At 57.2% G+C, this 12370-nt stretch overlaps 1 protein-coding gene across 1 annotated transcript; it reads left to right on the top strand.

The window, feature by feature from the left end:
- The first annotated feature begins 4058 nt into the window (after nt 1-4058).
- Nucleotides 4059-12276, top strand: PEAK3 (PEAK family member 3). Its single transcript, XM_059062458.1, is given in 12 exon segments — nt 4059-4121; nt 4269-4395; nt 6832-6882; nt 7658-7812; nt 7814-7953; nt 7955-7997; nt 7999-8160; nt 11049-11268; nt 11271-11441; nt 11444-11673; nt 11675-11788; nt 12064-12276. Coding segments are annotated over 12 exon segments (1689 nt in total).
- Nucleotides 12277-12370: the final 94 nt, after the last annotated feature.

The raw sequence follows: 12370 nt of genomic DNA, 5'->3' as shown, positions 1-12370 counted from the left end.
TTCTAGGCCTCAAGGGAGGACCGTCCATTGGGGCTCAGTGGGGTGGTATGCACATTGGGGTGCTGAGCAGATGTCAGCTGGCATCTGCCGTCCTCCCCCACAAAGGGCCCCCAACCGCTCCAAGCAGGGGTCATCTTGAGGCAGGCAGCGGGGTCCCTGGGCACCAGCTGCCCCCCACCCTGCCTGTCCTGGGTGGAGAAGTCCCCAGGGATGTCATTGCTTGTCCCAGCCTGGCCCTTCTGCCCACCCCCCCAAACCCCACCTCAGGGGCAGGCAAGTGAGGCACCGACCTGGCACCCAGAACTCAGTCATCAAGATCAATATTCTACAAACAAAAGTAATTCATGCCCTGAGTCCACAATGGACACAATATCAACCCTTTAGATAAAGACAGGATCCACTTTGCCTTGGCATGACCCTGCCTCACTCCCCAGACCCTAATCCTGGCCCTGGTGCCAATAAAACTTTATTTACAAAAACAGCCGGCCCAGGGCTTCCCTGGTGGCGCAGTGGTTGAGAATCCGCCTGCCGATGCAGGGGACGCAGGTTCGTGCCCCGGTCCGGGAAGATCCCACATGCCGCAGAGTGGCTGGGCCCGTGAGCCATGGCCGCTGAGCCTGTGCATCCGGAGCCTGCGCTCCGCAATGGGAGAGGCCACAACAGTGAGAGGCCCGCGTACCACAAAAAAAAAAAAAAAAAAACAGCCGGCCAGGCCGGAGGGCCATAGTTTGCAAATAAGGGTTTTTTTTAATATTACATTATTATATTACAGTGTTATTTATCTTGATTACTGGGTTGTTGTTGTTTTTTCAATCACACTTTTAATGAAAAGATCATAAAATAACAGTTTCTCATCACTGTACATGAAGACTGCACACTTCTAAAAGGAGAGATCGGTGAACTGCTTTACTATGACACTTGAGGGTTGCATACCTGCAGCTCTGACCTGAATTTATCCAAACTCTCGAGGGAAGTGAACTTGGTGTGATGACTGACCGTAGCGGTGGCCCGTACAGGAGTGCGATCATGGTCCCCCCCCTTCCTGGGAAGGGCGCGTAGCAGGACAAAACAGCTATAACCCCAACCCTCCCCCTCCCCCTCGAGGTATTTGTGAATGGGCCAGTGCACAACCTGGGGTGCCCCAACGGGGGAGGGGGAAAGCAAGTGATGGGTGGGGGACAGAGAGGTTCCCCGCAGCACCTGGCCCCCCAGGGGCCCCGCCAAGTGGAGGCGGGGAGTCCTGGGGATCCTCCCTGCCCTGAGTGAGGTCTGTCATGCAGCATATTTGAGGTCAATAAATTACAGCAATAAATAGCAAGGTGAGGTAGGGGGAGGGGTTCCTCGTAGAAAATTAAAGTGGGGTGACAAGCCCGGGGCAGGGTGGGTGGTCCTAGGCAGGGGGTCCCGGGCAGCCTCAGTCCCCACAGCGTACACCCACCCCCTGATTTGGAACGTCAAACTGAGATCAGGCCCTGCTCCACCACCCGCTCCTGACATCCGGTTCACAGGTTCAGTGATGCCCAACCTGGCTCTGGGGAAGCGTGAGGGCCTTGGTGCCGGCAGGGGGCCGCTAGGGCTGGGATCCCTGCTCTCTTCTGAGCCCTGGCGCCTCTGCTTTCGTCCCCACCCCCGCACCAAGCCAAGGGGACCGGAGGGATGCAGCCGCCTCTGCCCTGAACCCTGCCCTCCCGGCTGCCCAGGCCTCACCCCGAGTCCGGAGGGCCGCGGGCAGGGCGGCTGGGGTCCCTGGTGGGTCACACTCCTGCACACGGCCAGCCCAGTGCATTCTGACGGGTGGGAGTCGGGGTAGCCCACCGCCGTGTGAGGTTCTGCAAGTCCGCCTGGGTCCAGACTGTTCGTTTCACAGGCTGAGGCGTGCGGCTATGCTGCGAGTCCCTGAGATTCGTATTTGCTTAAAGGTTTCTCTTTCCTTCTTTACCTTTTCTGCAATCCTGGAGGAGCCCCGGCGGCGGTGGGCTGGGTCTGTCGGGGGCGTGCGGGGGGCGGAGCCCGGTCTGCTGCTCGCTCGCCCCAAGTCTGAGAAATAAATACATTCGTCACCGCACAGACATTGATACAAAAACAACACTGTTCAGGGCGTTTGCACCGTCCCTGCAGTGTTTGCCCACTGAGCCCCTCCCACGGCCAGGGTGGAGGTGGGGGTCCCCGGGGGCGGGGAAACGCTGGAGCCCACGGAGCTGCGCAAAGGTCCTGGCTTTTTGGCGTGAGAGGGACCCTCACGTCAACCCACCCGAGGGTCACAGGCAGAGCAGCGGGATGGGGGCGCACCTCCATCCCAAGGGCCCAAGCTCAGGTCCTGCGACCACAAGTGACAGCCACCTCTGCTGTGCCAGCCGGCAGGACCGCCAGGGTCTGGCCGGGAGGCCTGGGGCGGGCCAGCACGGGCCCAGGCTCTTTGGTGCAAGCTGCGCTGGGAGAGGCCGGGCTGGGAGGAGGGCTCAGAGGCCTCCATGCCCGCCCCAGGGCCTACTCAGAGGGGGCTCCAGCAGAAGCTGGGGTTCACTGGGACTGGCCTTTTATCTGCTGAGGTCTGAAACTGTAAAAGTTTATGTAGGGCTTCCCTGGTGGCGCAGTGGTTGAGAGTCCGCCTGCCGATGCAGGGGACGCGGGTTCGTGCCCCGGTCCGGGAGGATCCCACGTGCCGCGGAGCGGCTGGGCCCGTGAGCCGTGGCCGCTGCGCCTGCGCGTCCGGAGCGGCTGGGCCCGTGAGCCGTGGCCGCTGCGCCTGCGCATCCGGAGCGGCTGGGCCCGTGAGCCGTGGCCGCTGCGCCTGCGCGTCCGGAGCCTGTGCTCCGCAACCGGAGAGGCCACAGCAGTGAGAGGCCTGCGTACAGCAAAAAAAAAAAAAAAAAAAAAAAAGTTTATGTAAACAAACAATGAGATAATTAGTATCTTTTTCCCGAGCCCATTGAGGTTCCATACGCATTCAAAATGTGCTTTGGTTTAAAAAACAGGTTTTGTGAATTTGGGTGTGAGCTCTTTTTTTCTTTTTTCTTTTTTTTTTTTTTTGTCGTTGTTTGTCCTCTTTCCTACGTGACATCTGCTATTTTCTGTTTCCTGTTTCTCCAAAACAGTCAGCAGTTCAGCGACTAAAGCAGAGAACTGTAAACCGCCCTTTGGCCTCCAACAGCCTAGAGGCTGTAACACACATCCATGCACATGCTCACAGCTCGCACTCCATGTGAAACCAAAGGAAAAGGAAAACAAAACCAAGGGTCTTGTTCACCCCGCCCATCCCACAAACCCTTAAAGTCTTAAATAGGAAACTAGTGTTTTGCTTTCTTGTTAAAATACAGAGAAGGCTCGATATATGATACAATACTCCGGTGGGTACAATACTACATCGCACGAGGGTCGTCGAGTGAGGCTCTCTGCACCCAGTCCCTGAAGCTCCGCCTTGAACCGCCTGCTTCCCCGCAGGCCACGCCCAGCTCCCGCTACAGACTTCTGTCCTGACTTCTGTCCTGTGGCTTAAGTGCCGACGGAGTAGGCGGGTCGGGAGAGCAGAGGCGCTGCAAGGGCCCCGCCCGACTTGCTGGAACACGAGTCCTCAGAGGGGAGAGGAGCGGCCCGAGGCCGGGGGTACCCCAAGGGCTCAGCAGGGCCCCGCGTGGCCCTCATGCCCTCACTCCCGACACCCACCCCTCGGGTCCCTGAACTCAGGCTCTGGTTTCAGCTGGAGGGTCTCTGGAGGGGTGGAGGGTAGGGGTAGGGGATGACTCCGGAATTTTTTGGCCTGAACTTAAAGTAGAAAGAAAGAAAAACCTGAAGCCAAACGAAGAAGATAAAGCTGCTGGTCCGGCCCTGTGGCTGCAGCAGGCTGAGGACAGTGGGGCCGACCTCTCGACCTCGGCCTGGCCTTGTGAGCGCGGCTCTGGGCCCATGGAGGTGTCTGAGGCTGGCAGGGAGCCCTAGGCGAGAGGTGAGGGTAGGGTGGGATTCAGGGCTGAGCCCACGGGCGGCAGCCAGCCTCTCCCCAGACCACCCAGAGATGCCAAAGCAGAGCAGCTCCCCACCCTGCCGGGGGGTGGGAGAAGATGTACACATCCCTGTGGTCAGCCCCTCCGCACTGGTCAGGTAGGAGCTGCTGCTCTCCCGAGGTGAGGCTCTTGCAGGCCCAGGGGACAGGATTGGGGGGGGGGCGTCTCACTTCTGCCCCGTCCTGGCCTGGCCGGGAGCCACCAGGAATTTGTCCCACCGTGTGGCTCCCGTCTCCCGGCACCTGCTCCTGTGCTGGGGTCCCCCAGGGGCTGGAGCGCCCGTATCCCAACTCGGGCCCAGATGCGAGGCAGCTCGGGCTCCCTGACGCCCAGCAGCACTCTCAGAACACCTTCGGGGTGGCCGGCTGGCCACACGCGCACGGAGGAAGGACAGGTGCCCCTTCTGAGAGGGGGCACAGGCGGGGGGGCCCAGGAGGGCGACAGGAGGGAACCACAAGTGTCACGGCCACAACTGCCATCACCAGCCAACGTCCTGTTCTCGCAAATCCGAGAGGTAGCAGAAGGTCAGAAGTCTCTCCATCTTGATGGTTTTTTTGTTTTGTTTTGTTTTGTTTTGTTTTGTCGGCATCACCTTAAATTCTGTGCCTGAGGTGAGTCCCTTGCTTGCCTCACCCTAATTAGTCCTGGGTGGGAGGCGTGGCCCAGCTGGGTGACCCCACAGGGTCTCATGAAGGAAAGAATAAGCACTCATGGTCAGCAGGGGTTTGGGCAGCGAGCAGGCCACTTCCTTGGCACCTCTGATCCCTTCTGTTCCACCTGGAGCAGCCCGGGATTTGTGGAATCCTTGTCCCATATAATTGGCAAATCCTTCCTCGAGCCCGCCATCCTCCGACTGCATGATTCTGAAATCTGCCCAAATCACGGGCTGCCCCATGGATTAAGACAAAGAGTATAAATTCTATGAATTACAGAAGCTGAGTGCTGGGCAAGACAAAATATTGAGTCAAGTCACAGACCCTCACGCTTGAAAAGCTGGCTGTTAGCAGGTCAGTGTGGCCCCGACTGTGACCCGAGACCCGTTTGGAGGACTCCGTGAGATGGAACTGTCTTCTTTCCCACACCCAGGGGGCACCCAGCGATGGCCTGTGGACCCCCCTGCCCAGCCTGGACCTGCTATGTGACCATGCATGGACTCCAGCCCTCTCTGGGCTCACTGGGCTCGATGGGGCGGAGGGAGAAACTCAGCATGAAAGACACTCAAGCTAAGAAGCAAGAACGTCTTTGCGGGCTTCCCTGGTGGCGCAGTGGTTGAGAATCCGCCTGCCAATGCAGGGGATATGGGTTCGTGCCCCGGTCCGGGAAGATCCCACATGCCGCGGAGCGGCCGGGCCCGTGAGCCATGGCCGCTGAGCCTGCGCGTCCGGAGCCTGTGCTTCGCAACGGGAGAGGCCACAGCGGTGAGAGGCCTGCGTACCGCAAAAAAAAAAAAAAAAAAAAAAAAAAAGAACGTCTTTGCATCTTCGCACTGCAGTGATTTCTTGGCTCTTCCATTACAGACATTACAGAGGGGAAGAGGCTGGGTTTCAGCTGAGACACCTCTCAGGCCTCCGGGCAGGTAGGGCAAGCCTCAGGCCCCCAGACAGCTTCAACAGTGTGTGCTGAAGCTAGAATTTCACACTGTCTGGCTTTCCCTGGATTTTCACCCTTCTTGATTTTCTGTGTATGGTAATTCTATATCAAATGTCTTTTTCTAAATCCATGCATTAAGGTGGTGGGGGAAGGGAAGTGAGTTGATTAAATTTTTAAAGAAAAATCCAGCTTCTGTGGCTGTCAGGAGGCAGCAAGCAGGAGCCACTTTTCTTTATTTGCTGGAACAGAGAGGGCTGGTGAATGGTCCAACATCACACAGCAAGTCAGAGCGGAGCTGGGGCTCAAATGGAGCAGTACCTGCCAAGGGTCCTGGGATGGGTGGGAGGTGGGGGCACGCACAGTGGAGGCGTCTCAGATGATCCTGCAGAAGGGGAAGTGGCTCTGGAGGAAGTGAAAGCCACAGACTAAAGGGTCATCTGGTCAAATCGATCCCTAAACAGTCACTGCTGGGGTTCCCTGCCCTCCCCAAAGGCAGGGGAGTCTAAAAAGTCTCCATCTTCCCCATCTCTCAGGGCTCCCCCCTCTGCCACCCACCTCGTGTAAACTTTGGGACCTCTGCCCGTCTTCCCGTCTCCTGCCACCCGCTTTCAGCCCTGGAACCAGGTGGCCTTCATGGGGAAGTAATGCAGAAAGCTTCCCGCTCCTGCCGGGGCCTGTGGTCTAACAGTTGCCTGGGAGTTTCCGGTTCACTGCCAGCAACCGGTCAAACAGTCCGGGAGACCAGGGGCTGCAGCTACTGGGAGTTTGTCCCCAAGATCGCCCTGGCCTGAGGTCACTCCAGTCCTGAAGGTAGGGCGCTCCTGGAGGGAGACTGGGGCAGAGAGTGTGCAGAAGCAGCTGCTTTTCAAGGTTGAACAACCTGGAATCTCGGTGGGGCAGAGCTGGGGCCCAGGCTGCTGCTGGCAACCACGCAGCTTGAGGGGGCTGAGCTCTGGGGACAAGGCCTAAGCATGGGTTCCCTGTGTATTGTCACCGGCCCCCAGCTTCTTCCCCCATCCCCTTGAGGTCTTGTCCTCACAGCTGGACATTCTGTCCATGTCACAAAAGTACAGGGTCCTTCTCACCGCCCTGCAAGGTTGATGGGTGACATTTGCCCAGAGAGGTCAAGCAACCTTCCCAGGGCCACACAGCAGGTGCTGGGCCCCTCCCACACATGCCCTGCACTCTGACCTTCCCCCAGCAGCCTGAACAACCCAGAGCCACCCACCGAGATCCCCAGGGGGGGTCAATGCCCCGACCTGGCTGACCCAGCCCACGTACAGCAACCTTGGTGAGAGCCTGGGAGGGGCCCCGGGTGGGGGTGGGACAGGTGGTCGGTGAGGCAGAAAGGTTGAGTGTTTCATTACCATGTAAGGAACGCTCTGCCCCATGATGGTTTAACTAGATTACAGCAGGGATTTTTTGTTGCTCTTTTTTCATTTGGGCCGTGCCTCCCAGCATGCGGGATCTTAGTTCCCCCACCGGGGATGGGGATCGAACCTGTGCTCCCTGCAGTGGAAGCGTGGAGTCTGGACCACCGGGGAAGTCCTATAGCAGCTTTTTAACTACCTTTAATAAAACTCTTTGTTAAAAAAAAAAAAAAAAAAAGCTGGATAACCAGCTTCTAAAAATGAGGAAACTGAAGTTCAGAGAGGCTCAGTCACCTGCCCAGAGCCACACAGGGAAGTGCTGGTCACCTGTGCTGGGCCAGATGTTTCTCTGTCACTGACTTGTCACTCCTCTGAACCTTTGTTTCCTCATCTGTAAATTGGAGATGGCATCCTTACCCCACAGAGCATAGCGTAGCTGGAGTTGGTCGTTTTTCCTTTTTTTTTTTTTTTTTTTGCCGGCCATGCTGCGTGGCTTGTGGAATCTCAGTTTCCTGACCAGGCATCGAACCCGGGCCACAGCAGTGAAAGCTCCAAGTCCTAACTACTAGACCACCAGAGAGCGCCCTATTGCTTCCACTCTAGAGATGAAGGAATTATGGCCTGAGGGTGCAGTCATGCGCACAGGACCCCACTCTGCGTGTCCTCACGCCCTTCCCCCACTCCCTCCCCTGACAGGCGAGGTCCGTGCCCGCCTGCTGCCCTCCAAGGGCTGCTGCTCTCGGACATCTAAGCGCCCTACTACTGACCCGCAGCCCCTGCCCAAGAAGACCCTGACCAGGGCCCAGTCGCTGCCCACCCACAAGTCCCCCAGCCCCGGCCCCACTCGAGCTTGCAGGGAAGCCTCAGAAGCCCCTTCTGGGATCCCGCAGTGTGCACGAGAGCCAGGCAGGCGACGACAGGGCGGGGCCAGCCTGTCCCCCTGCAGAGCTACCCTTCTGCTCGCTGGACAAGGAACTGGGCCTCTCCCTCCGCCGCGCTGGAGGCCCGGCAGCTGGAGGGCCTTCGCGCCGTGTACGGCCCGGCTGCACGCCCGGCTCCCGGGGGGCCTCCCGGGCCTCTGCCGCCTCGGCCACCGCTTCCGCCTCCTGGACAGCTCGCCCTGCGTGGAGAGCTGGGACGCCCTCTACTACCGCCTGGTGCGGAGGGACAAGGAGGAGTGGCACCTCCTGGCTGCCAAGGTGAGCCCCGCCTACGCCCCGCCTCCTCGGAGGTTTCCCCAGTGTCCCGTCCAAGGCATAACCCAGGGCTCTTTTCTTTTTCTTTTTCTTCTTTTTTTTTTTTTTAACCCAGGGCTCTTTAGACTCAGGCCCAATTGCTGATTTTGCAACTGATACGAACTAACACCGTCAGCCCTTGGAACCGCGTTTCTCAGGTGTGGGGCGACCTACATTCAAATCACCCGGGAGCCTTGTTAAAATCTCCCCCACGACTCTCAGGGGCCCAGTAGTCTGCATTTTAACTCACTCACCCGTGAATTCTGGCGCTAGAAACCCACAGCCGGCTGATAGCTACCACTTTTCATTATCATCTTCAACCAAATATACTGAGCACTGTTCCTTCATGTCTTGTGCTGTTCTAAGGACTTTTTTTTTTTTGATATGCGGGCCTCTCACTGTTGTGGCCTCTCCCGTTGCGGAGCACAGGCTCCGGACGCGCAGGCTCAGTGGCCATGGCTCATGGGCCCACCCGCTCCGCGGCATGTGGGATCTTCCCGGACCGGGGCACGAACCCGTGTCCCCTGCATCGGCAGGCGGATTCTCAACCACTGCGCCACCAGGGAAGCCCTCTAAGGACTTTTAGACACTTCCATTCAGCTAATCCTCATGCAAGCATCACCGCGTTTCGTTGTTAAGATGCTTCTGTTTTATGCACCACCAAGAAAAAGGAAAAAAAGATTCCCATCACATAAACCAGACTACCACGTGTCAGACACATCACCATTTTGGAGGAACCTCACCCATTTGGCAGAATGTGTTATTATGGACCCATTTTACAGACCAGAGCATGGAGGGAGTAAGTTGTCGCTGGCTGTGAGTTCTTTAGTTGACAGCTCCGTCCTGGTTCCATCCATCTCAGAGACCCCTGGGGAGTTTATTTTGAAATTACACACTCCCAGAGCCCCACCTCAGCACCTGTCTTTTTTAACCCCTGCCCCAAGGTGATTCAAATGTAACCCCCAGGGCTGATACTCTCCTACTTTCTAGAAAGAGCTTTGCTGTTCAGTACTGCAACTTCTGGCCACGGGTGACCTCTGAGCACCTGAAGTGGGGCTGGTGCCAATTGAGATATGCTCTGAGTACCAAATACACACCGGGTCTCCAAGACTCAGTATCAATAATAATAACAATAATGTAAAACATCTCACTAATACTTTTTTCATTTGGTGACCTGTTGAATGATTACATTTTGGATAAATTGGATTACATAAAATAGATTATGAAAGTTACTTTCAAGGTCATGAAACTCAGTATCAAAAAAAAAAAAAAAAAGCCTCTGGGCTTCCCCGGTGGAGCAGTGGTTGAGAGCCCGCCCGCCGATGCAGGGGACGCGGGTTCGTGCCCCGGTCCGGGAAGATCCCACATGCCGCGGAGCGGCTGGGCCCGTGAGCCGTGGCCGCTGAGCCTGCGCGTATGGAGCCTGTGCTCCGCAACGGGAGAGGCCACAGCAGTGAGAGGCCTGCATACCACAAAAGAAAAAAAAAAAAAAAAGCCTAATTAAAAACTGGGCAGGGGACTTCCCTGGTGGCTCAGCAGTTAAGAATCCGCCTGCCAATGCAGGGGAAACCGGTTCGAGCCCTGGTCCACGAAGATCCCACATGCCACGGAGCAACTAAGCCCGTGCGCCACAACTACTGAGGCTGCGTGCTGTAACTACTGAAGTCTGTGCCCGTACAGCCCATGCTCTGCAACGAGCAGCCACCGCAATGAGAAGCCCGCGCACCGCAACAAAGAGTAGCCCCCGCTCGCCGCAACTAGAGAAAGCCTGCATGCAGCAACAAAGACCCAACGCAGCCAAAAATAAAATAAAAATAAATTTATTTTTTTTAAATGGGCAGAACACCTGAAGAGACATTTTTCCAAAGAAGACAGACAGATGGCCAACAGGCACATGAAAAGATGCTCAACGTCGCTAATCAGAGAAATGCAAATCAAAACTACAATGAGGTATCACCTCACACCTGTCAGAACGGCCATCATCAAAAAGATCACAAATAACAAATGCTGTCGAGGGTGTGGAGAAAAGGGAACCCTATACACTGTTGTTGGGAATGTAAAATGGTGCAGCCACTGTGGAAAACAGTCTAGAAGTTCCTCAGAAAACTAAAAATAGAACTACCATATGATCCAGCAATTCCACTCCTGGGTATATATCCAGAAAAAACTGAAAACGATAATTAGAAAATATATATGCGCCCAATGTTCATAGCAGCATTATTTACAATAGCCAAGACATGGAAGCAACCTAAGCGTCCATCAATAGAAGATGTGAAATGTATCTACAATGGACTACTACTCAGCCATAAAACAGAACAAAATAATGCCATTTGCAGCAACATGGATGGACTTGGAGGGTATTATGCTTAGTGAAATAAGACAGAGAAAGACAAATCCTGTAAGTTTTCAATTGTATGTGGAATCTAAAAAATAAACTAGTGAATTTTTTTTTTTTTAGAAGAAAGAAAGAAAGTTACTTTCACCTGCTCCTTTTCTCTTTTTAAAATGTGGCTAGTGGAAAATTTGAATTACACCGTGGCCCGAGTTGCATTTCTCCTGGACAGCCCAGCTCTGGCACCTTAGCTGTCATCTCCCTTGCTAAACCAAGTGGGAAGCATCCGCCTCTTTGGCAGAGTGGAAAGTCCGATCCCCTAAACAGCATCCTCCCTGGTGTAGCTTTCCTTAAAATCAAACTGGCAACCAACATCCGAATTAACACGAACCCCCCGCTTCTGGAGGGATACAGCCATGGTGGGCAGGTTGGGTGAGAAGTCTTCAGAACAGGTAGAGGCACTGGGCGAGCTGTGCTGGTTTGGTGGCGGGGAGCTCTGAAGCGTCCCTCTGTCCCGCAGGTGCCCAAGCCAGGAGCTGACGAGCCCTACACGTGTGGCCTAGGGCCGCAGGCCGCGCTGGCTCCGCATTTCAACCTCCAGGAGCTGTGTGGTCTGGCGCCCGAGGGCGCACTTCCCGAGACGCCCTGGAGCAGCCCCGTGGCGCTGGCGGCGGAGGTGCCGGAGCTCACGGTGGTCCAGTGACTTGTGGAGACAGGCGCGCAGCCGCCCGAGGAGTTCGCAAGGCCGTGGCCCTGCTGCTTCTGCCACTCCGGGAGCGCCCGGAGGCCCTGCTGCTGGCGGCACCGCGGGGCTGCTCAGCCGCCAGGCCCCGGCGCCTGCTGCTGGCGGACTTTGGCCGCGTGCCCCCTCGACCCCCCGGCCGCCCACGCGCGGCAGCTGGGCCGCCCACTCCGAGAGCTGCTTGGCCCCGGGCGCGCCCTTGGCCACGTCCTTGGCCGTGGGCCTGGAGCACCTGGCGGCCCAGCTGGCCCGCGCGCAGCCCTCGGCGGCCGGGACGCGCGGCTTGCTGCAGGTGCTGCTCTGGGGGTCCGGGCCCAAGCTGCGCGGCTGCGGAGCCCCGCTGGGGTCCTGGCTGCGGACGCGCCGCGCGTTGCTGGTCCTGCACCTAGCCGAGTGGGCCGTGCGTGGGTGGGGAGGTGCCCAGCCTGAAAGACTGGCTGTGCTGTGAATACCTGGCCGAGGCCACCGAGGACTCCTTGTACCCTCGCCCTGGAGCTGCTGTGGAACTGATCCTTCCCGTGAGCAATGCACCTGTTCCAGGGCCTCTCTAGGAGGCAGGTCCCCCTTCTCAGGGCTGGGGCTGGTGATAGGGTGGACGCCCCCTTCCAGAAGGGACCAGAAGGCCAGCAGAGGATGCAGCTGGGAACTTGGGCCCAAGGCCCCCTAAGAATTCAGGTGCCCCCCTTCCAGGGCTGGGGGCTAATGGCCAGTGCCTGCTGAGGCTTTCTGATGCCAGAGGTGCCCACCCCTCTTCCAGGTGTGGAACCCCCCCCAAAATTAATGTCTCTCCCAGTGTGCAGAACCGCTCCCACCGCCTTCCAGCAGAAGCCAGGATGCCCTTCTCATGCTGGGGTCTGATGGCCACTGTCTCCAAGACAGTGTGGACACTCCTCCGGACGGTGGCATCAGAGGCATTCCAGGCCCTGGAACACCCCCTTGTGCTGTGAACGACCTCGTCAAGAACTGCTTGGGGCCTCCCGGGGGAGGGAGGATCCCTGGAACCTGAGACAGCCTGCCCACCCCAGTGGGGTCTGGGCTCACCTGCCCAAACGTGCCCATGCCCTGCACCCCCTACTCTCTCCACCCACCGTGGCCTCCTT

The sequence above is a fragment of the Kogia breviceps genome, chromosome 4 (genome assembly GCF_026419965.1).
Source record: "Kogia breviceps isolate mKogBre1 chromosome 4, mKogBre1 haplotype 1, whole genome shotgun sequence".
Taxonomy (NCBI): Eukaryota; Metazoa; Chordata; class Mammalia; order Artiodactyla; family Physeteridae; genus Kogia; species Kogia breviceps.
Note: the sequence above shows the minus strand (reverse complement) of the source record. Positions and strands in the feature narration are given on the sequence as shown.